We start from the raw sequence: 21,689 nt of genomic DNA on the forward strand, positions 1-21,689 counted from the left end.
CGGGTCCTTGCCATAAGGAGAGCGTCTTAAAGGCTTATTTGGCTTTCTCATCTTCCGTGACTCTGATGCTAAACAGAGAAGCACATGGATCTATAATACTGTAGTCTTCTCTCTCTCTCCTGCTGATACAATGGAACCAGTTCCTCTCAGAAGTGGTACAACAGTGTGGCATCAGTGCTGCAAGCATGCTACATCTGTATTATGCTCATGATGCTTGTGATGTTTTATTCATCTTCATGCAGAAGGAAAGGATATGCACATTGTTGTCCATTCTTATCAGGACTGATCAACATCCTCCTCTCAAATGCCATTTTTACAAAGTTGCTATGGCAACAGGTTGTGTAACTTCCACCGTGGGACTTATGAGTACGGTGGAATATTAATTCGGTTTTGCAAGTAACACCGATGTTGTCGGCAGTTGTAAAAAAGGTGTTTAAACTCTTGAATGTGGGTTAATTAACAGACACACGGTTACACTATGAAAAAAAACAAAGCTGATATTTTCTATGGAAATTACTGACATGTTGCTCTACAACCCGAGCACTGTTGTGGGAGAGAGAGAGAGAGAGAGAGAGAGAGAGAGAGAGAGAGAGAGAGAGAGCTTCATGCCTGATGTCGCTTGAGCTAGGATTATTCACAATAAAACAGCAGCCAGGTATCCATTCAGTTGATGTCGTAGTTAAAGCTTATTCTACTGTTCCACTTGTTTTAAGTTGCTCTGGATACGACGGCTAAAGGCCTGAAATGTAAAATGTAAATGAGGCCCACAAATGCCTGCTGACTCTCACAGAGATTGCAGAAATTCTGCTGCGGAGCCACAGGTGGGTGGAAACTGCTCGACATAGTGATGAAAAGATGGATAAACAAATTCACCTGTTCTCGCTACTGTTTCCCTTCCCAGCACTTCTGTATCCACAATCACTCTAGGGTCACAGCAGTATTTGTTCCATCTATTGTCTGGGTGCTGTGACCTTTGACCTCCTTACTATTAGTTGCTTGTAATGTTGATGATGTAGAAATTGAAGTTTATTCTACATTGACTTTCAGCCAAAGACCTAAAATGTCAATGATACCATTGATGGCAAACAGTTTTGTGCTAAAACTGAGAAAGAAACAGAAATATAAGGGTTCAGCTGTTTTCATTATAGATTGAAATGTCTACTTTACATCTATAATATAACAAACTAGCAACAGCCTTTCTATTAATATTTGCAATATTTGATACTACTAAAACTACTTTAAATGGCCTTACAGTGGCCATATTCCAGTGTATCAGCCTGTGTATTAACCTATGGTGATGCATTGTCAGTACTCTCTAAGCACTTAAAATCATACATAATACATGCTGAACGTACCTCGTGGCGTTGCTCCCTTACCTGTGAACTTCAAAGGCTTCTGCAGGAGCAGTCGAAGGTGTCGGTGAATTAGTCGTGACTCAGTCATTGGCGGGTTAAAGGCCCCCAGGCAGCTTCCTTCCATTCCCACGTCCCTCATGCAAAGCTCCGACGACCTTCTGATTGACAGGCCGGCGAACGGGGGGAGGTGGGGGGTGGGGTGAGGTGCAGTGCCTGGGAGCTTTCAAGCCACGGGATTGGACGAGAGCTCTCTATGTGCATTCTAATAAGACGCCGCGTTCCACGGGACTTGGAGCGATCCAAGGTTAATCTAGATGTCAGCACCTGCTGAGTGTGCAGCAGATTGCTGCGGGGTGACATCCCCCATCTTCCCTCCGCTGTGGAAACTTAATGCGGCAGCTGAATCCTCCCTCCCCTGCAGGAGGAAGCGTGGAGGTTGGTATTTCGGTGCCGCCGTGCATGACTGTACCTCCTGGCACTTTGGCTGCTGACCTGCTTACTTGCTTGCTTGATTGCTTCCCATCCACTCTGGCCACACTCCCAACCTCCTCCATCATATTCTCGAAAGCATTTGAAGAGCTCATTTTTCAGGATGGTGTACAGTCATTTTGGGAAGAAAGAAAAAAAAAATCACCACCTGAAGTTCATTCTTTAATACCTCAAAAATATAGGGGGATCCGGTCTGTCAATGTGTCACCATTGAACTTGTTATCAATTGGAGTTCGTAAGAGCAGGTGACGTTCACCACCCATTTCCACCCACTGTCGTGACAAGACACACAGAATGGAGCTGTGCACAGTCTCACTGAGAAAATACAAACAAACGCTGAGAAAAGAACCTGAGCTTCCGCTGATTTATTTTTTCAGTTGTTCTGTATCAAAGGAAAGAAAGGAAATCCTGCTTCACATGAATACAGTTCTACAGTCATACCGCAGTGTGCAGCCTGGACCGGAAGAAGATACTATACTGTGTACTGCACATACTATAGCTGGTCTGAATTGCAGGGGCTCATTCAGAGACACAAAAACAGCCAAACCATCACTAAGGAGCAGCACCCACTTGACCCTGAACAATTATCTCGACCAACCGCTGTATTTAGGAGCCACCTGAAGCCACGGAATCTCATTTCAGTGGTAATTTTCACCCATTCTCCCACAGTGGAGTCACTTAACCCACTGAAACCTTCTGAATCTCATCCCAACCCCCCCCCCCCTTCCTGTCGCGCTCTCTCGTTTAATCCTCCCAGCACACCACCGCTTTTACATTTTGTCAAAATTCATTTATTTTCCCCGCAAATCAGCCTAATTAGAGGGAAGGCTTGTGGTGGAAATACGTCTTTATTGCTGTCATCATCAATATCACACTCCTTATCTGGGTCACTGCGCACTGATTGGCTGCATGGCAAATGGAGTGGAAATTTCCCATTTTGTTCCGAGCCTTTCATGTTCCAAAACGCACGCCCACTGGGGGAAACGATGTGCATATTCAGACGTGGTAAACAGTTAACAGGTCTGCCTTTTTTTTTTTTTTTTCGAAACACCTTGTTGTTGAGAGAAGAGAAAGAGATGCAGAAATAGAAAATAGGCAAGATAAAGGTTAGCCCGTCTTCTGGGGACTGAAGGCTCTATTCAATCACACTTGATAAGAAAGCCTTGGGGATTAGTCAGAGGCATTCTCCCTGTGTGGTGAGAAGGCGGCATTGGGTTCAGGTACTCGACAGAAACGCTGTTTACAGTGTGATAGCACCGGGGAGCGCTCTGCGGCGGAACAGGAAGCTTATGATTTCTCAACTTATCGCCAGGAAGGAACCATTCTCCATCGAGCGGCGGCGGGCAATTTCGCATTCAAGGTCAGTACATTGGCTTTCGTGTCTGCGGGTAAGAAAGCAGCGAGGCATTTTGATTATATAACGAGCGCATCCTCGGCGTAGCCTCTCGTTTTTGTTTCTCCAACCTCTTTCCTCGCAAATAAGCCCGCCTCTTCATCTCCGCATCAGAGAACAGACGCAGAAAACCCTCAGCCTCCGTTTCCTGTCCTTGTGCATTCTGCAAAGTCTCCACAGTCATCAATCAAGTTCAATACCTGCTTATCCGAGGCGAGCTGACACAGCTGAATACAGTTCTACAATACAATACAGTACAATTATTTTGACGAAATAAGACAGGCCATCTCCAGTAGCGAGAGTGAATCACTTCCTTGTAGTCATTCAGTGTTTTTAAAAGCAACAGACGAGGGTGAGTCACAGATACTTTGGGTGAAATACTTCAAGGTGAATGCACTAGTTAGAGCGATTTAGAAATGATGCCTTTTCTGTAAATGTTTGCGGTGTCACCCAAACGGCTTGGCAGTGTGGCAACACTTAATACTCAGAAGCATATCTGCCCAAAAACCCGACATTTTCACTTTCAGTGCATTTTTCAGAAGAGAGTTTTTGCTGCATTCATGTGACATGGGAAAGACAGTGGATACCGGATTGCTACTTGAAAAAAAACTGTTCACCTCAGCTGTCAGTGGGTAAATACTAGTTGAAAATACCATACAGCTCAGCTTTCAGTTTGGAAATACTTCTAGAAAATGTCGTTCACCTTCAGATTCCAGCTGGGAAATGCTGCTTGGGAACTGAAGATTTGGCGATGGATGTCGATTTCACTGATTTCCTGAATTGTGACGTCACCAACAAGGACATACCTGTACTCAAATGTAGGGAATGACATATTCATTTTAGTCATTTTATGATCACAACTCTTGAAATGCCATGGCAGGATACAACTACTTGAGTGCCACAAACGATTTTTTGTTTGTGGTTGACGTTGCAATGTTTGGTATGCTGTAAAAACATGAACTCAAATGTATCATCACTAAGTGGTTGTGTGTTATCATGAGCAACTAAAATCTACATCTACAATCTCCAATCTACAAATTTCAATAATGCTTTTGACGGCTTCAAGCGAGTTTGAACGCATGAACACTTCGTCATTGCTTTTAACCATCAAGTTGTTTCAATGGTTGTTCCCATCAGGGGCGGAAATTACGGGGGGGACAGGGGGGTCCGGACCCCCCCTTCCTGGGACTAACAGAGAGTTGTCCCCCTCAATATATCATTGTAAACATAACTATATAATTTTAAATAATATAATAATATGCATTGAAAGCACTTGTGCTAATTATAGACGCAAAACAATGCGTTTTTAAGTTTCGAAAGATTGCGTGCCCCCCTCATACGCCTCACAGTGGTTTGGTCCACTGCCTACCTGCCTCCCCGAACCCCCCCACACACACATTAGCCCTCGGTACGAGTGTCTGTGGAGGATCTCTGGAAGTGTGTCAGTGGTGGCTGACCTCCAGTAAGAAGCTACTTTGCAAAGGTTAACTTAAAACAAAGGATGTGTCTGACATTTTTCTTTACTTCTACGACTCAATAGAATAAAATACATTCACAATTGTAACCAGACTACATTTTGTTCGCTCCATTACCTCGCGGTTGAATCTTGTGCGTCAACGTGTTGGTACGGAGCAGCCGCGTCTCCTAATGCATGTATGTGTATGGAGGCAGGAGGTCTATCCACAATTAAAATCATCATAACTCACTGAATTTTCGACCGATTTTCAAGCGGTTTGGTTTGTTACAAATGCCAGACATGTATTTATGATACAGGATACTTGGTTAAATTAAAATGCCGGTTTTCATACCAAAATACTTTATCTTTTGTAGATGGTAACAGTAATATTTCTATAATATAATATTTAAGATTAACTTACCCTACGTAATTAGGTTCTAAGTATATTATTTTTTTCTTACTGCATGTAAAATGGCTGCCACTATGTTATTTTGTTCATAATTTTGGAAATAAATGAAGACTTAATTAATAAAAAAGACATAATTACAACAAACATTATGTTAAAATATAAGTAAGTTTCTGGCAGGCTTCATAGCGTTCTGGACTTTTACACATTGACAGCAAAACATTAGAGATCTGCTTTTTCGGGAAAACTAAATCTAATTAGGCATATATTAGCTTTAGTTCAGTTAATGGGTGTTGCATCTCACCTACTACTGTAAATAACCTGCATGCTGTGTGTGTGTGTGGGGTGTGTGTGTGTGTGTGTGTGTGTGTGTGCCTATTTGTCAGCCAGTCAGTTAAAATGGCAGAGAAAAGAAAAACAGACATCCGATCATTTTTCAGTGCACCGAAACGCCAAGTAAAAAGACCCCACTAATATCAAAGGCAATTTGATAAAATCTTCATAAGAAAGGAATGAAGTGCTTATGGAAATGTTTCATAATGGACCTCTATATACATTTAATACAACAGTACTTTTGGCGGCACCTTTGGTGTCCCCTTCAGGAATTGCTCTTGAGAAATTTTTCTGTTTATTGTCCCCCCCAACAGTGAAATGAAATATCCGCCCTTGGTTCCCATATGACATGAATTCCCAGAAATGACCTCATATTGTCATTGAGATCTCTTTTTCCAGAGACACAGGTGATTTTGGTACCAATCCTCTTGTCACATATTGGGTAAGGTGACCAACGGGCCAAACTCCAAAAAAGTCAGTGTATTCCTTTAAGAAGACACCTATATTTCCAACCTTAATGGCTCAAGCTAGGCATGGAGAGGCTGGGTTAGGTCAGGGTTGGTAAACTGAAGACAGTCTTTACACTGGAGACCGCAGGGAAGTGGAGACTGGACACCACAGACACACACACAAAGAAACCTAAACACACGAAACACTGGGTAATTGCAAATCAATAAACAATTACAGTACCACCATCATAACATACTGCACACTGGCCTCGCATCCCTCAGCGGCCTGCCTGTGTTTCCATTTTCTCATTGTTTGTAAGAGAAGAAGCAGAACAATAATGGAAGGACTGCAGTACAGTATGTGGAGACCAGCCAATCAAGCCTCAAGGTAGAAGAGGCTGTAAAGGCTGTGTGTCTTTTCGTTGTCAGTGTGAAGGTGGGAACTCGAAGTCTCGAATGCTTCACGACATGCCATATGTTCCCAGCTATTGCCACAATTTTGAAAAGTACCAATTAAATAATATGTGCTTCTCATATAATTGTACAATTCCACATAAAATAACAGTTGATGTGCCCTTGAGCAATGTACTTAAGACTGTGGCTGTGCTGGGCAGTTTATGTGAATGTGAATGAGTGTGAAGCAAAGTGGGGCTGAAAAAACATGTGCATTTGTGTGTTGGAGGAGGTAATAATGCTGGTGAAAGCATGAATTACCGAGTTAATCACATTGGTTGTAATTGCTTACAGGCTAGCTTTGATCCTATTTGGGTTATTGCATTTCATTGTTTCAATTCACTAATCTAATGGTTCAAAATTGGTGGTGGACCATAATTCACAGCTGCACTGTGATCTTGGACCAAACCAGCTGAGCCGGGATTGGCTCTGCTGTTAATACATGACTTCTGATTGGTGGAGCTGACTACAGGCTAGTGTTACGTTACTTCTGATTGGTGGAGCTGCCTACAGGCTAGTGTTACGTTACTTCTGATTGGTGGAGCTGACTACAGGCTAGTGTTACGTTACTTCTGATTGGTGGAGCTGACTACAGGCTAGTGTTACGTTACTTCTGATTGGTGGAGCTGACTACAGGCTAGTTTTACGTTACTTCTGATTGGTGGAGCTGCCTACAGGCTAGTGTTACGTTACTTCTGATTGGTGGAGCTGACTACAGGCTAGTGTTACGTTACTTCTGATTGGTGGAGCTGACTACAGGCTAGTTTTACGTTACTTCTGATTGGTGGAGCTGCCTACAGGCTCTTGACTCCAGTACCCAAAATGGAACAAACTACAGCAGAACGGCTGCAGGAACACAGAAGTATTGATGCAAATATTTTGGGCTGCACTGCAGGAGTGAACAACAGGCAGAACAACAGAACATCATCTAGTTCTCATGTATATCAATGGCTCTGCCAATGTGTCAGACAGGCAGTAAAGCAGGCTCTGTTTGAGTTTAGCCCACTGGCTGGTTGATGTTTGAACTGACTACATAGGAAAAGACAATACAGAATATATATAGAATATATATATAGAGAGCAGGCTGTCTGAGAACTTATAAGACAAAATACTTCCCTTGACTAGGTAGCATTCACCTTTGTCCGACTCATACATGAAGCACTGCTGTTTATTGTATACTGTTCCAAACGGTGGCCTAGTGTTTAGAAAGGCTTGATTTGAAGGTTTGATCCCCCTTGACCTTAAGTCTTCACCCTGCTGAAGTGTTCTTGAGCAACACACTGAATCCCTGAGCCTGACCTCTGACCTGAAAAGATGGACTTCTTCTACTTGGGGATCAATAGAGGATCACATCGATGCAAACTGAACCAATGCTGCTCCGCTTTATAAGAGCCAGAGGTTTGGATAAAGAAAGGCTTTTCTCACATCTTTATAAGACAGAACAAAGTGGAAAAGGAGATCGTCTGATTGTTTGAAGACATTTTCTTAAGAGAGTCACATTAATACAAAGATCTATCATGGAATACCAGTATTTTATATACTGCAGTTCTTATACCACATTTTTATATTCTGTAACGTGTACATGATAATATGCCAACTTTGCTTCAAAAAGTGTTCAGTTAGTTCATCCAAGAAAAGAAAAAAACAATTCAACTTTTAAACAATATTCAACTCACCATGAAAAGGATTACAATACCCTGCAAATGCTCACGGTCGGTGTCGTAATGTCTTTAAGCGTTTATCTTTACCACAAGAGAATACACAAAAACTGGATGCTTTGGGCAACTCGTTGGACGTGACCCTGCCTTTCATACAAAATACTTGAAATAGTTGAATGCTCGTTAATGATTAACATAGTCCCGAGGGGGACAGAGACGACACTGTGATACTATGTGTGAATTCATGTCAAGATAATACGGAAAAGATGTGAAGAGTTCAACTCCAAAAATCTATATATCTGGAAAAATTCATAATAATAAAAAAATAATAATTGCCTGAGGTTTATCATTCAAAATCTACAGGATCCAGTCTGTAAAAGTGGTCTCATTTTGCCAAAGACTTAATTACTGTACCTACTATGCTTTAAAAAGTAACATCATTTGGTTTAGTTCTTTTCTGTCAAGCAATTTGTAAGAGTGAGGGTCAAGTTTTTCAAACAGATATCTCATTTTGGAACAAAACTCTTCATGTTCTCCAGTTCATTAAATAATGACCAAAAAATGGTACGCATAAGGAAAATATACCAGGTAATTAGTTTGTCCAGTTGAGTAATTATTGTTGATGCACCATCCATAAACTAATTAACACAAGGATTTACCTGCTTCAGTGGCTTCCTCTCCGGTCACACAGAAGAGATTATATCAAAGCAACAGATGGGTGTGAAACCTCATCATCGCTAAACATGCAAAGGCCACCAGTGCAGGGAGGAGAGAATGACTGTGAGTCATGTACAGTATTGATGGAAAAATATCTGAATAGCGCAAATCTTTTCAATAAAACGAGAATGAGGAAGCCATTACGCTTCTTTATGAACCGTGTGGAGTGACAGGATCCCGACGGTGTCGATCTAGAATGCTTCGAGTTCCCGATATCTTTAGGCTGTATATGCTATATGCACACATCGAAAAATCATGATTTATACTCTCAGTTACAAAAATGTTTTCTTTAGAGTGGAAAAGCAGTTTCACACCAAAAAGCATGAATATGACAGAACAGTTTCTCAAAGCGTGTATGTGTGTTTGGGGGGGGCGGGCCGGGGGCGGGGTGAAAGATATTACTCATCGAACGCGTTGTTCTAGCCATAAAAAGCAAATGAACTGGAAAGTTAATATACGGTTTCATCACCTCTCTGTAAAATGTCATGTGGAGCCGCGGCTCCCAGGCTTCCCCCGCTCTCCAAAGTCTCTCTCATCCAGCGCCCATGGGCGTCTGAACCACTCACTGCCATTCACCAAAACGGACAACTTACCAACACCGAGACAGGTACATCCCAAGATAAATCTTCTCTAGATCAGGATGAAAACAAATATCATAGAAGTATACTTTAACCACTCAGTTCATGTACTCACAGTCAGAAAAGGGAACCAAAATAACCTCCGAAAAAATAAGTTAACATAATTTTGACACATAGAAATTTACAATATGTACATTTTTTTTCTTTTTTAAATTAAAATAGATTTGTCGGTTTTGTCTGATTGGGTAGTTCCTCTACAGAGCGTTCCTCTTCCGCCGTCCAGTGTTTATTCCACAGAGATAGAGTTCCCATGAGAGTTCGGTGTCAGCCAATCGTGAGTGCAGTAAGGCTTCCATCGTCAAGTCCCGGCCAACAGTTTGTCGGTGACGCCTTCGAACGGGGGCCGAGCCCTTTGCAACAGACATGGCAGACCCTTCAACACCTTGACAAAAAAAGAAATAAATATAAAATATATGTAATATTTCTGTATATATATTCATAAAACCAAACCCGGGCTCGATTTTTCCTCTGCTGCGTTGCCTCCATACCATCAGCAAACCGCCGCCGTTTCCCCATCGCCAGTCTGCACGACTTCCCTTTTCCTCTCCATTTTTAGTGTATTTTTTTGCAGTTTTTGAGAAAAAAAGTCTTCTTCAAACCTATACATCTTATACGTAAGTAAACAAAATGTAAAAGTGCGTGTGTTTTCGAATACTTTTTTATCCAGTATATCCAAAAGTGTTGCAGGCACTTAAGTCCTTCCCAAACTTGTAGGTGTTTTTTGTTTTTTTTTCGACAGTGGAGCAGGTTGGTTTGGTTATTCCTGGTTTTCGTGTCGGTCAGTCTGTCCGTTTGTCCCTGTCGGTCTGTCTGTCAGTCTGGCGAGGAACAGGCCGCACCGGACCGGTCGCTAGCCGAGGATGTCCAGGTAGACGGGCGTGGCTTTGCCCATGGCGAACAGGACCTTCTGAATGTCCTTAATGTTCAGTCGCTGCTGCGGTTCCCTCTGCCAGCAGCCCAGCATGACGTCGTACACCTCCTTAGGACAAACCCGGGGCCTCTCCAGAACCCGGCCCTGCGTTATACACTCGATAACCTGCGGGGGAGAAGAAGATGGAGAGGGAGAGAGAGACACTTTTCAGTTGAATTACTTTGGTTCGTACATATTGAGACACTGCTGAGACAGAGCAATCCGTCCTTTGTGGTTTGCACTAATGAAATTGAGGTAAATGAAATAAACAGAGTGCATTCGGTCATAACTTTGTGCCATACTGGTGCGTTTTGGTGCCTTTGTCGCATGTCTTCCGCCTCGCTCTCTCTTTCACAATCCTTCCTGTCTCTCTTTACTTTGAACAGTCTCTGCTGATCTCTACTCTAATTAGCTAGCTTATTCATCTCTATTTTGAAAATGGGATTTTATTGTTTGCGTCAATTCCGGGCCAATGTAGCTCAAGGGGACATAAGGAGGAGATAAGTTCTAACAAGGTTGTTGCAGTTTGTTTTGGAGTGCATTCAGACATACATCAATAACACTATCAGTCATGGGCAGTGCTCAGATGCTGAGGATTATTCATAAATACATTTTCAAAGTGATGCGACATGATGACTGTGTTTTGAAAGCCATTTATTTTCTGTTTGTTCGGGTCTTTTATAGTGTTCTCACAATAGCAAAATTTGGACTTCAGTACTGATACCAGCCCAAATATCACAGTTTGGTTCAAGAGCAATACTATTAAAAAAAAAAGAAGAAAAACTGAAACAACCTAAACCCAGTAATAACATGAACCAATATAGATAGTTAAAATGTATGTATATTTCTACCAGTAGACTTTGTTTTAGAGTTGTTTAGCCATAGAGCAATTACCAATACTGTTGAAGAGGAGGAACTGAAACTTTCCCCGCAGGACATATTTTGTTGTCACGCAATTTCATGCTCTTGCAAGCTAGCAGCACAACGACACGGTGTCAAAATGGAGCATATGATTATCTACTGTCGTCTGAAGCCTGATTTTCTGGAAAAAAAAAAGACAGTATGGCAAACCTAATCTGTGTTTATATAAATATGTGTTTACTCTGGCTTAGGCTTGTGGGTGTGAATTTTATGTAACTTGACGACAGTGAAAACCTGAAACACTATAAAATATCACTGTGGAGCTGTGGGGGAACTCTCGCACCGTTTCATCTGTTTCATCAGTTGCCGAGGTCAAACCACTACTTTCTCTCTGTTGCCGTCTTTTCTATTTCTTATGTGTCACTGACAAATGAAAGTTTAATGAGAGGCTCAGAGGCCTTGTGGGTAGACTTGCCACCCTGAGACTGAGAGGTTGGAGGATCAGTTCCTGCTGAGACACACCAAGCCTCTTTGTGTCCTAGATCACCAGCATTACAAGCAACCAATAGTAATGACTGCAAGGGTAAAAGCCACAGCGCCCAGGCAAGAGATGGAACACAGTAATCCTGTGACCCAGACCATGATCATGGATGACAGAGAACACACTACATAACCTACATACCTACATAACCTCCGATATATGTATATATTTTCAAAAGTGACAAATTTTAGGCTTTTAATTTGAAATCAACACTGCCTAACCTCCGGTCTTATCCTGTCTATCTGTAGCTGCTTGACTCAGCTGCTGATTGTGTTCCTGGAGGCGCTATGAGGCAGCTGTTCACTAATTAATATGGAAATGTGATAGATGGCTCTTGTTGGATAAAACCTTGTGATTTCAGAGTAGGGGACATTTACAATTTAAAAGTTACATGTCAAAGTATTATTGTACAACAACTGGTTTATGTTGGTTTGATATCAGGTCAAACTGTGTTGACTATCTGAGTGTCTCTGCTGGTGCTGAGAACTCTGCTGCTTGGATTAGAAATGCAGCATCAAGTCTGTCCTGACCTGTGTGGCTGTGTCACTGACAATTACATTACTCTTGCTGACAGACAATGGAAACTAAACACAATTAAATCTACCCAGTTAATGTTAATTTACTGAAACTGACAATATTATGATTAATGGGGTCATTGAGTGTCAGTCCATTATATGAGAATGATTAAACTGATAATACTATAGTATAATTTCTGGTAGAATTTGATAAAATTTGAATAATTGAATAACAAATACAATATTTGAATATATAATAGTATTCAGATAATTACATTGCCACAACATGCAGACTACCAGCTGACAACGTTACCAAGTTATGTTGTAGCAATGGAGCCTGGAACTTCACTTTTCCTGTTGTGATGATGCAAGTTGTAACATCGCCACGATGAAACTGTGGTTGTCTGATTACGTTGTCATAATGCTGTGGCTACGTAATTTGGTTGGAAAGTACTAGGTAAACAATTGAGAACCATGCATTGTGCATAGTGAGAGTGCCAGCTAAATGCCTAAAATGTAAATGTGTGTTTCAAACACTTTCTTCGCAGGGTGCATGAAATCTGGGAAATTTCAGTTTATGTCAAGCACAAGTGCATATTGATGTTTCAATTGCATGACTTGCGAGTGCAACGCGAGCTACTTGCCAGGTTATTCTTTTAGGTCAATTTAATTTTCTTAATACGCTTGCTTTACAAGAGTAATCCTAATTGAATTTTATTGATTCAAACCAGAGCTTCCAATGAAAAACCAAACCAATCATGAGTATTATGTAATGCTGCATCATGTCTGGTGGCAAAGCAGCACTAATTTATCACCTCAGTGGGCCAGCTTGATTCTCAGGAAGAAGAGAGAAACAAAATGAGGCATTGGATTAAGATCCATAATGACAACACTCATTTAAAGCTGCTATAGGAATGCTCATGCTTTCACTTTGACAAAAGCAAAAGTCACTGCTCACACCTTCCTCAATGCTTAATGAAGCAAGTTCTATTCCATTCTAGTCTACTTGGGCCTCTGCTCTGTACTATTTAAAGGATGCACTTTCTTTACTTGATGACCCAGGATCATTAAAAAAGAGTGCTGTATGTTTTTTTTAATAAATCCTTACTTGTGCCATCGATGAGAGGAATTGTTTGGAAAAGTCAAATTTGGTTCTATACCACAAAGAATAGTCCAGCAACCAACTGTTTATATGGAAATTCAGGGTAAATACAGGATGAGGGACTTCAACAATGTCTACCACTGGGTGACCTGGGGCTATGATTTTGAATGTGTGCCTTGTTTTGTGCAAAATTCCTCATGCAGTTTCACCTTTAGTGATACCTTTCCACACTTAATATGCTTCATACCTCGTTGTTAGCCAGCTGAAACCAGGGCTGCTTCCCGTAGGTGAAGATCTCCCACATGATGACTCCAAAGCTCCAGACGTCGCTCTCCGTGGTGAACTTCCTGTACATGATGCTCTCTGGAGGCATCCAGCGAATAGGTAGCATGGTGTGTCCTCCAACCTGCCATCCAGATGGAGGGGAGGGGAGAGGAGAGGAGAGGGGAGGAGAGGAGAGGAGAGGAGAGGAGAGGAGAGGAGAGGAGAGGAGAGGAGAGGAGGGGAGAGGAGGAGAGGAGAGGAGAGGAGAGGAGAGGAGAGGAGGGGAGAGGAGGAGAGGAGAGGAGAGGAGAGGAGAGGAGATCTTTATTGTCCCACCAAGGGTGGAAAATGGAGTTAGGCTCTATATCTCAGGCATGGTTAGAACACAGATTAGAAAATTCAGTCATCAAAACAGCTCCCAGCCCTTTTGGGGATTAACTGTCCTCGCATGTAACTGATACGGTGGGCTTAACATCTCATGAATGTCTGCTGTACAGTTGAATGTTGACATTGATGCAATAGAGAAAATCGCTGACTTATCTGCCACCTGCTCTGTATGTATTGAATTGCAGGATGTGAAATGCTTTAGGTTATGGTATTAAAGCATGCCTTTGTTCTTGGTGAATAATAGTAATCTGCAATCCCAGGCCGTTTCTCGAGAAGAGCTGGCATTATGCAGAGGATCAGAGTCTGACAGTATGGAAATGAATGTGCTCCAATCAGTTCTAGACACATCCGTTTCGACCAAGGGGTTAATAAAGCCCCATGCATGCCTGCTGATGGATAATCACAGCAGAAGTCTATAAAGTGAATGCGACTGCCAACGTCATATTCACTATTGTGTATGTCTAAATTCTGGTTGTCACCTACTATAGATAGCCGACTATACATATGACTCTATATGTATACATTCTACATTCAATACTCTCTAACTATGTGTGGTAATAGTAATAAAGATAACACTTGAGGCCGAGCAGATATCAGCTGTGAGCTCTCTGACGTCTTTAAACCAGCAGGACCAGAAATGAAGTCTCCCCCCGCTGTAAATCCTCGGAGGCTGGATATTAATCGATTAAACAATCATCCATTAATCATCCTCGCTCTCAGCTTCCATTAGCAGGCATTGTTTTAAAATCTATTTCCCATTCATGTCAATGGCCGCGCTTTAATCATAGCGGCGACGGGCCGGGCAAGACTGATGTGGGAATGAGCTGCAGGATATTGCAGAGTTTCAGCTCAGAATGGTGGGCCTGTATTAATTACAGGGCTCATTGTGCAGCATATACCGGGGGTCAGAGTACACTATTGACAGAAAATGTAAATAGCACAGTGATTTGATCCATGATTTGATCCGGAGGCTGTGACGGACGGCCTGCTACAGCTGAAGGCGTTGCGGATGGCACCAATTTTTACTGCATGCTGAACTGCTGCTGCACTTTGCTTCAATCCCCAAGAGGAAATGTTTGAAAGTACAAGGAGTCGTCTGCTAAGGAGCTGGCTGAGAGACACTTCAAGGAATCTGAAGTGGTGGGTTGGTCTTGTAGGCCACATTAAATACAGCACAGCACAAAATTATAACAGTAGTGTAAAAGTAGAAATTTAGGTAATCATTCACTTTTCTATGCAATATACACATGGTCTCTGCTACAGCCTGACTGATTGAACTGATAGCAAGGTAAGGACATCAGTAATAGAAAAAACAAAACAAATATGGAAATATATAGAGAATATTACCCTGGATTCCGAGTGTTTTGAATACTGCAAGGAAAAAAAGCTGTGGTCATGAATTGGAATGGTATAAACAGAGTATTAATAGGTATAAATATATAATTATATAGCCAATATGGAGATAAGTACATAAGAATTGACTATTATGATCATAGGTGCAGGCGCTGGATTCCAGCAGAGTGCTATTGTCGTAGTAGTATAATAGGGTTGTGGTACGCAGCTCAGTTTTATGTTACAGTATACTCATTTGGTTCTACTGTATAATATTCAAGAAACAATTATCTGCAGTATTAATGCAGGATAGATGCAAATGTAATGTCTTTCTGCCCTTTTCTGAACTTTAGGTGACTCAGTATATTAGCAGGTGGGTATGGAAACAGGAAAAGGCCTTTCTAACAGAATCCCCTGACACTTTGAGTCCACCAGGACAGGCCAGGCAGTCTGCTCATCAGCACATCGAATTAAAAGTTATTTTATTTCCCTTACTTGTGATGCATGCATTTTGTGGTTCTACCATTTTGATTTTTACTGTCATTTAGCTTCTGTTATCGGATTCCGTTTTAGCCTTTGCTTGCTATCTTGACATTTTTATTTCTTTCCTTGTGGGATGGTTTTATAAGCCCCTCGGGGTTTTCAGGAAGGACTCCTGCAGCGTATCGGAAACACATCTATCATCCACCCATCCGTCCATCCATCCCATCCATCCATCCAGCAATCCATTCCTAAAACCTCTAAACCACTCAGGAAAGCTACACTCTGGTATATTTCCAGATGAGCCCATTTTCCATGGTTAAGGACAAAACAAATTCATCTAACAAAACCAAATACAGCACAGTCACACACACTATAAGCTCTAAAAACATCATTAGGACAGCCTCTCAGTAGCTCGTAGCTGCATTCAATCCCACGTGGTTCCTCTGTTCTGTACCTCTGGGTTACAACACAATCAGATTCATTTAATCATAATAAGCTCTTCTCCCAACTCCATTTACCAGCTCCAACATCTGTGTGCCTTCAGTTGTGAGTGCTGTGTGGCATTTTAAGTATCGAAAAGATCAACTCAAGTCTTGCTAATTACCTCCCAGTTCTGTAGTGCGCTCATTGCACATTTCCTTTGAAAGTCAAACACAATCTCAGCGTCTCGGCTTGATGCGGCAGATGAATCTTCTGGATGTTTTAAAGAAACATGAGATTTGTCAATCTGCCAAAAGGCTGCTCCTTCCAGGGCGTTTACTCAGAACGTCCTCCAGTTTGTACACTTCATCAAATTTACTCGCCGAGTACAGGGGCTCTGCCTGTTCGCCTCTACTTGTCCTTCATCTGTAACATTCTCCCAAGTCCTGAGGGCTGCGGGAGTCGATGAAGGGTAACCTGAGGTAAAATGTACTCTAAAAAACGGCTTTGGGGAACGGTTAGGGGCTGTTTTTACTGCAAACATAAGGGAACCCCAGAAGGCTCCTTGAAGAACCCCCTCATGAACGGTTCATGAACCCAGACAGGACTTCCACAAACCTCCAGCATATGGGGGTTCTTCAAGGAACCCTTAAGGGATATTTTTATCTGGTGAGAAGGTGTTTAGTGTCCTTTTGGATCTTAGAACCCCTCAATGTACCCCTATGTTAAGAGCGTGGTGAATAAGTCAGAGTGCTGTGTAGTGTGGAGTTTCTATACTGTACAGTGATATCATGAGGCCGTACGCCTTCGTTCCATTTAACACAATTCAATATTTATACACATGGCCTGGAGGTCAAAGAGACCATTAGAGACCATTTTCTACAACAATACCCCCTATGCTGACTGTGAATCAAAATCACAGTCCATCAACTGCCACGCTCTTGGTCTTGGTGGTGTTTCAGCAAAGTGAATGGAAGGCATCATTTCACTTCCATTCGTCTTTTAGTGCAAAAATATGTCTATCTAAACAAGTCATTTAACCCTGTATTCACTCTTGTTTTTCTTTTAAAAATTGAAAAAAAAAATGCCAATGGAACAAAAATCATCTCACTTGGTTCAAGACTTTTCTTGAAACAAGTGACAATATCTTAAAATAAGTCAGATCACTCCATTTATCAAGATAGATGTCAAGATAATTTCATTTGATTTCAAGTTGAATTGCATTGCCAGTAAATGAAATTGTCTCAGCATACTAGCAGATTTTTCCACTTGTTTCCAGAAAAAAGCTCATTTTAAATGCAATATTAAATGGCTTGTTATAATGGGCTTTTTTGCAGTGTTTACAGTTACTCTGCATCCTTTCACCCCTCAGGACCTTTTTGTTCAGTAAGGTAATTTAAAAAAAAATTTCATTTAAAAGTCTAGGTTCGCTGAGCGCACACACTATTTTTCAGCTCTCCCCTCCTTCACATTCATACATTTACACACATTTACACCTGGGAGCTGCCCCATGCAACCACAGCCTGCTACTATTAAGTAGCTCCACTAGTGCAAGTGGGGGTTAAGTGCCCTGCTCAAGGGAATCTCTGCCATGTATTTGTTAAGGGAGGGGAGAGGATTTTTCTCTCATTTCCCCAGACAGGTCCAGTCACAATCCTGCTTCTCTAACCTTTAGGCTATGTAAGGGCAACAGAGGTATCAGCAGAATGTCAAAGACAGAAACGTCTTTTGACTCCTAACTCCTCCAGCTCCTCCCTGCCAGCTGAGTCCAAACCTAAACAGGTGAATCCACCAAGACCCTAGAAGACAATCGAAACTGCCTTCAGTTGTAGGACAGAGAACACAACAGTAATTAAGGTTAACTTAAATAACCTTTCTCCACATCTTGATCCATAATACCACTCTCTATCAGCACACGGGCCCCTGAGGGAGTCTTGTGCTGTCGAGGAGGGCCGGCAGGAGGAGTTTTCTCTCGCGTTTTCCCTCAGCCTCATTTGCCAGGGTGCCGCTGCAAGCCAATGGCTAATTGAACAGCGGTCACAGCCGTAGTATTTGACTTATACACCACCTGGCCTCATTAGACATGACACGTTTTAGTATTGTACACAACATTAAGCCAATATTGACGCCGAGACCACTCGCCCCGCTGTGTAAAACCTCTGGGCCACGCCAAGCTAGGTGGGCCGGAAGGGAGGCGAGGGAGTTGGCGAGGGGGCTGTATACCTATTCGTCCCCCTGTGGAGCTTTAGAAAGATTAAACAAAATTAATTAAGTTCCTGTTAGTCTAAATGACTTATCTGAGGTCCACCCTGCCCGCTGCACGCAAGGCTAAACCTCCTCAGATGCATACTAATGATCCAGGCGCCGCTGTAGAGAGCGGGTATTAAAACTGGCTGACTCTCCGCTTCCCAAATGATCGCCGCGCTATCACCTTGGGTTTTTGCGACAAGGCCACGGCAATTACTGCAGCTGGCAATGCGGGGGAAGAGAGAGAGAGAGAGAGAGAGAGAGAGAGAGAGAGAGAGAGAGAGAGAAATAAATAAATAAAACTAAACACATAATAAAAATAAAATAATTGCCCCTGTAATTATCCTCATCTTTCTCACTCAATGTCACATCGCGAAGCTGGCACTACTCTGCGGGGAGCGAGGAATGAGTCTGAGGCTTTTTTTTTTTTTTCTGTTGGTGTGTAAACTGGATTAGTGCCCTGCCTGTCCCACCGTGGCAGGGGAGTGATTGGATTAACGGCGTGGAGAGCACAGCAGCATGGCAGGGGATGGATTACCGGCCCAGTTGGGCTCTTCGATGGGCGCTCGGCGGCCTGCGGGGAGCTCTGGGAGGCCCCCGACGTCTTAAAGGGCCCCGATAACCATCTAGACACACTCTCTCTCTCGACTCTAACCCCGGCGCTATCTCTGCTCTCCCGGCTCAAACGCCGGCGAACACAAATTCACTTTTAGAGGCTATGATGTCCATTAGGTTCCTACCTGCTGAGGTGCTGCCAAGTGGAGATAAAGTGGTATCTACTCCGGCCGCTGCATGCTAGCGGGTGATGAAGGTTTCTGTCTGAGCTCCAGACACCCCCCCTTACCCCCCAACACACGCACTGCCCCTCCATTCCTACCATGCAACACATTCTACATGCATTCAGTTGACATGCTCATCCGGAGCCACTCGCTCAATGCAATGAGTAGGCAGGTAGGGGTTCAGTGTCTTGCTTCAGGACACTTCAACAGGACGCATGGCTGGTGCAGAGATTAAATCTGTGACCTTTCGGTTACCCTGGAACACCCTGGTCTCTTTATTTTTGCACCAGTCTTTTTGCTTGAATGGCTATTTGCTGCCGACTTCATAACTGCACAGTGAACGGGAAACTAGGAGCAGTGGAGGCTTGTGATGCTTTGAATTTTATGTCTCATGTGCTTTGGACAGCGGTCTAGACGAGTCAGAAGAAGAGGAGAAATGATAGAGATAAGAAAAAAAAAGAACTTAAAACCACATTGTACTGCAACAACAAGTCAAAGAATGCAGAATTTACTACCACCACCACCATTCCATTCATGTATCGGACTCCCTTATCCAGAGAGACTTCCACTAAGGTCAACAGTAGAATAATCATCAATTCCTAGATGTATTAGGCCACCAGAGAATGATCCTGTAAGACAGAGGTGCTAGGAAAGAAAAAAAATAAGAGCCAAGCAGGGAGGTAGAACGGACTTTCTTCATCCCCTCACCCAGCTGTAATAAATGTAGCCTGTGTACTCATCAGCACAAAAACTACACACAGTTTTGAGAAGCTGGCCTGATAAATAATGCAGCAAAGGAACGTCTGTTTGATCCTTGAAACGGGGGAGACCTGGGGACCATTTTTCTTCAAAGCCGAGCATCCAGTACAGGTAAGCAGAGGCTTCCTGGCAGAGTCACAAAGAACACCAAGTCCTTGAATCCAAATCATTACAGGGTCATGTTATGTTGCTTGATAGTCATTCAAAAATGCACATTCCATCTTTAAACTAATCCTATTTTCTAAGCGACTGCAGATAACTAATAACTAACTAACTAACTAACTAATAAAATTGCTATTTATTTAACCTTTATTTAGGGAAAGCTGACTGGGCATGCATGCTCTTTTTCAACACCACCCTCCTTCACACTCACACACAGTTACACTCATTCAGATGAAGAACAAAAAAACAAAAGAATGTGGAGAAGCTGAAGATAGATAGAAGACTGATCAGCTACAAGTGTCCCACAGTATAATGAAGGACTTAATGCTCAAGTGTCAGAAAAGTGGTTAAGAATGCAAGAGTGGCTTATTTCCCTGACCTTATTTCAAAGAACTGTCGTAGCTCTAGGGTCCTTTTCAGTGTTAGGGACTCTTCTAGTAAAGTTATTGAAGCCTCTGGAGAAAAGTGTGAAGAATTTTTAATATTCTTTACCAAAAAAGTAGACATAAGACTCCAGATTTCCCTCTGGCAGGAACCTATATGTCAGTGTTGGTAATTCAGCTGTGATGAGGCAAATTCTCTCCTGGTCCTAGAAGAATCAGTGTCTAACATGACAGTTTTCTCTTAAACCAAATTGAAAGGGGGGGGGGTATCCTAAGATGTGGCAATTCTTAGTATTTATGGTGATTCTGGTACTTTGAGGTGTGTAATCAGTAAGTAATCACACAAAAAAAAATGGAATCATGTTACTATGTCATTTCCCCACAGTCACCAACTATAAAACACGCTTCCTTGTACAAGCCAGTCAGATGTCTGAAATTGACCAATCAGCGCTAAGAGGAGGGCAGGCCTTCCAGAATGGCCAGCCAATCAGAGCAGTAGCTCATTAGCATAAGAAGCTTCTTATGTAAAACAACCTATTTTCTTGTAGGTGGGAAACAAACACTGAATAGCTAAAGCTATAACTAAACGATTTTTAACAGATGTATTTTATAGACACCAGGTAATTATATAAAATTGCTTTACGACTTTTCCAGATCTTGTAATGCCACTTGGAAAGAGATTAAGACCAATTTAAAGGTTGCCAGCCTTGTTCCTTAATTTTGGTTTTTAAATTGGTCTTAATTACTAACCAGTCTATTTCTGATTGAGCATAACTAAAGAAAGCTCTGAAACTATAAATGGACAGTACAAGAAAAATGACACCAGGAAATTAATTGTTAAAGGACATGAACTGTGTTTAGTAAAGCAGACAGGATGCATATTGTGCTACTAACCCTGTTCTGTATCAATTTAAGAGTGGACATGCAGCATCGGCATTACATGGTGAAAAAATAAGACTTATAAGAACTGCATTTAAGGCATTATAATATATTTTAATACCTTAAATTTCAGTGGACACACTGCATGAGATCCTCCACCTCGACTTATAAGAACTGCATTTAAGGCATTATAATATATTTTAATACCTTAAATTTCATCGGACACGCTGCATGAGATCCTCCACCTGTCCTCTAGATGTTGTTCCTGCTAAGTTTCTCAATCCGGTATTGGAGTCAGTCTTACTTACTGCACCGTTA

The 21,689-nt window shown here is 42.1% G+C and overlaps 1 protein-coding gene across 4 annotated transcripts in view; it reads right to left on the reverse strand.

The window, feature by feature from the left end:
• Positions 1-10,197: 10,197 nt before the first annotated feature.
• The window catches only part of ntrk3b (neurotrophic tyrosine kinase, receptor, type 3b), a 151,100-nt gene continuing 139,608 nt past the window's right edge, over positions 10,198-21,689 (reverse strand). For 3 of the 4 annotated variants that reach the window (XM_078282988.1, XM_071897339.2, XM_071897340.2), the window contains 2 exons: positions 13,524-13,682; positions 10,198-10,383 (listed from right to left, as the gene is read on the reverse strand). In XM_078282988.1, coding sequence (XP_078139114.1) covers positions 10,198-10,383; positions 13,524-13,682 — 345 coding nt within the window. Of the gene's footprint in view, positions 10,384-13,523; positions 13,683-18,330; positions 18,337-21,689 lie in introns of all 4 variants that reach the window. The other variant, XM_071897338.2, reaches the window with a different exon arrangement.

The sequence above is a fragment of the Centroberyx gerrardi genome, chromosome 1 (assembly GCF_048128805.1).
Source record: "Centroberyx gerrardi isolate f3 chromosome 1, fCenGer3.hap1.cur.20231027, whole genome shotgun sequence".
Classification (NCBI taxonomy): domain Eukaryota; kingdom Metazoa; phylum Chordata; class Actinopteri; order Beryciformes; family Berycidae; genus Centroberyx; species Centroberyx gerrardi.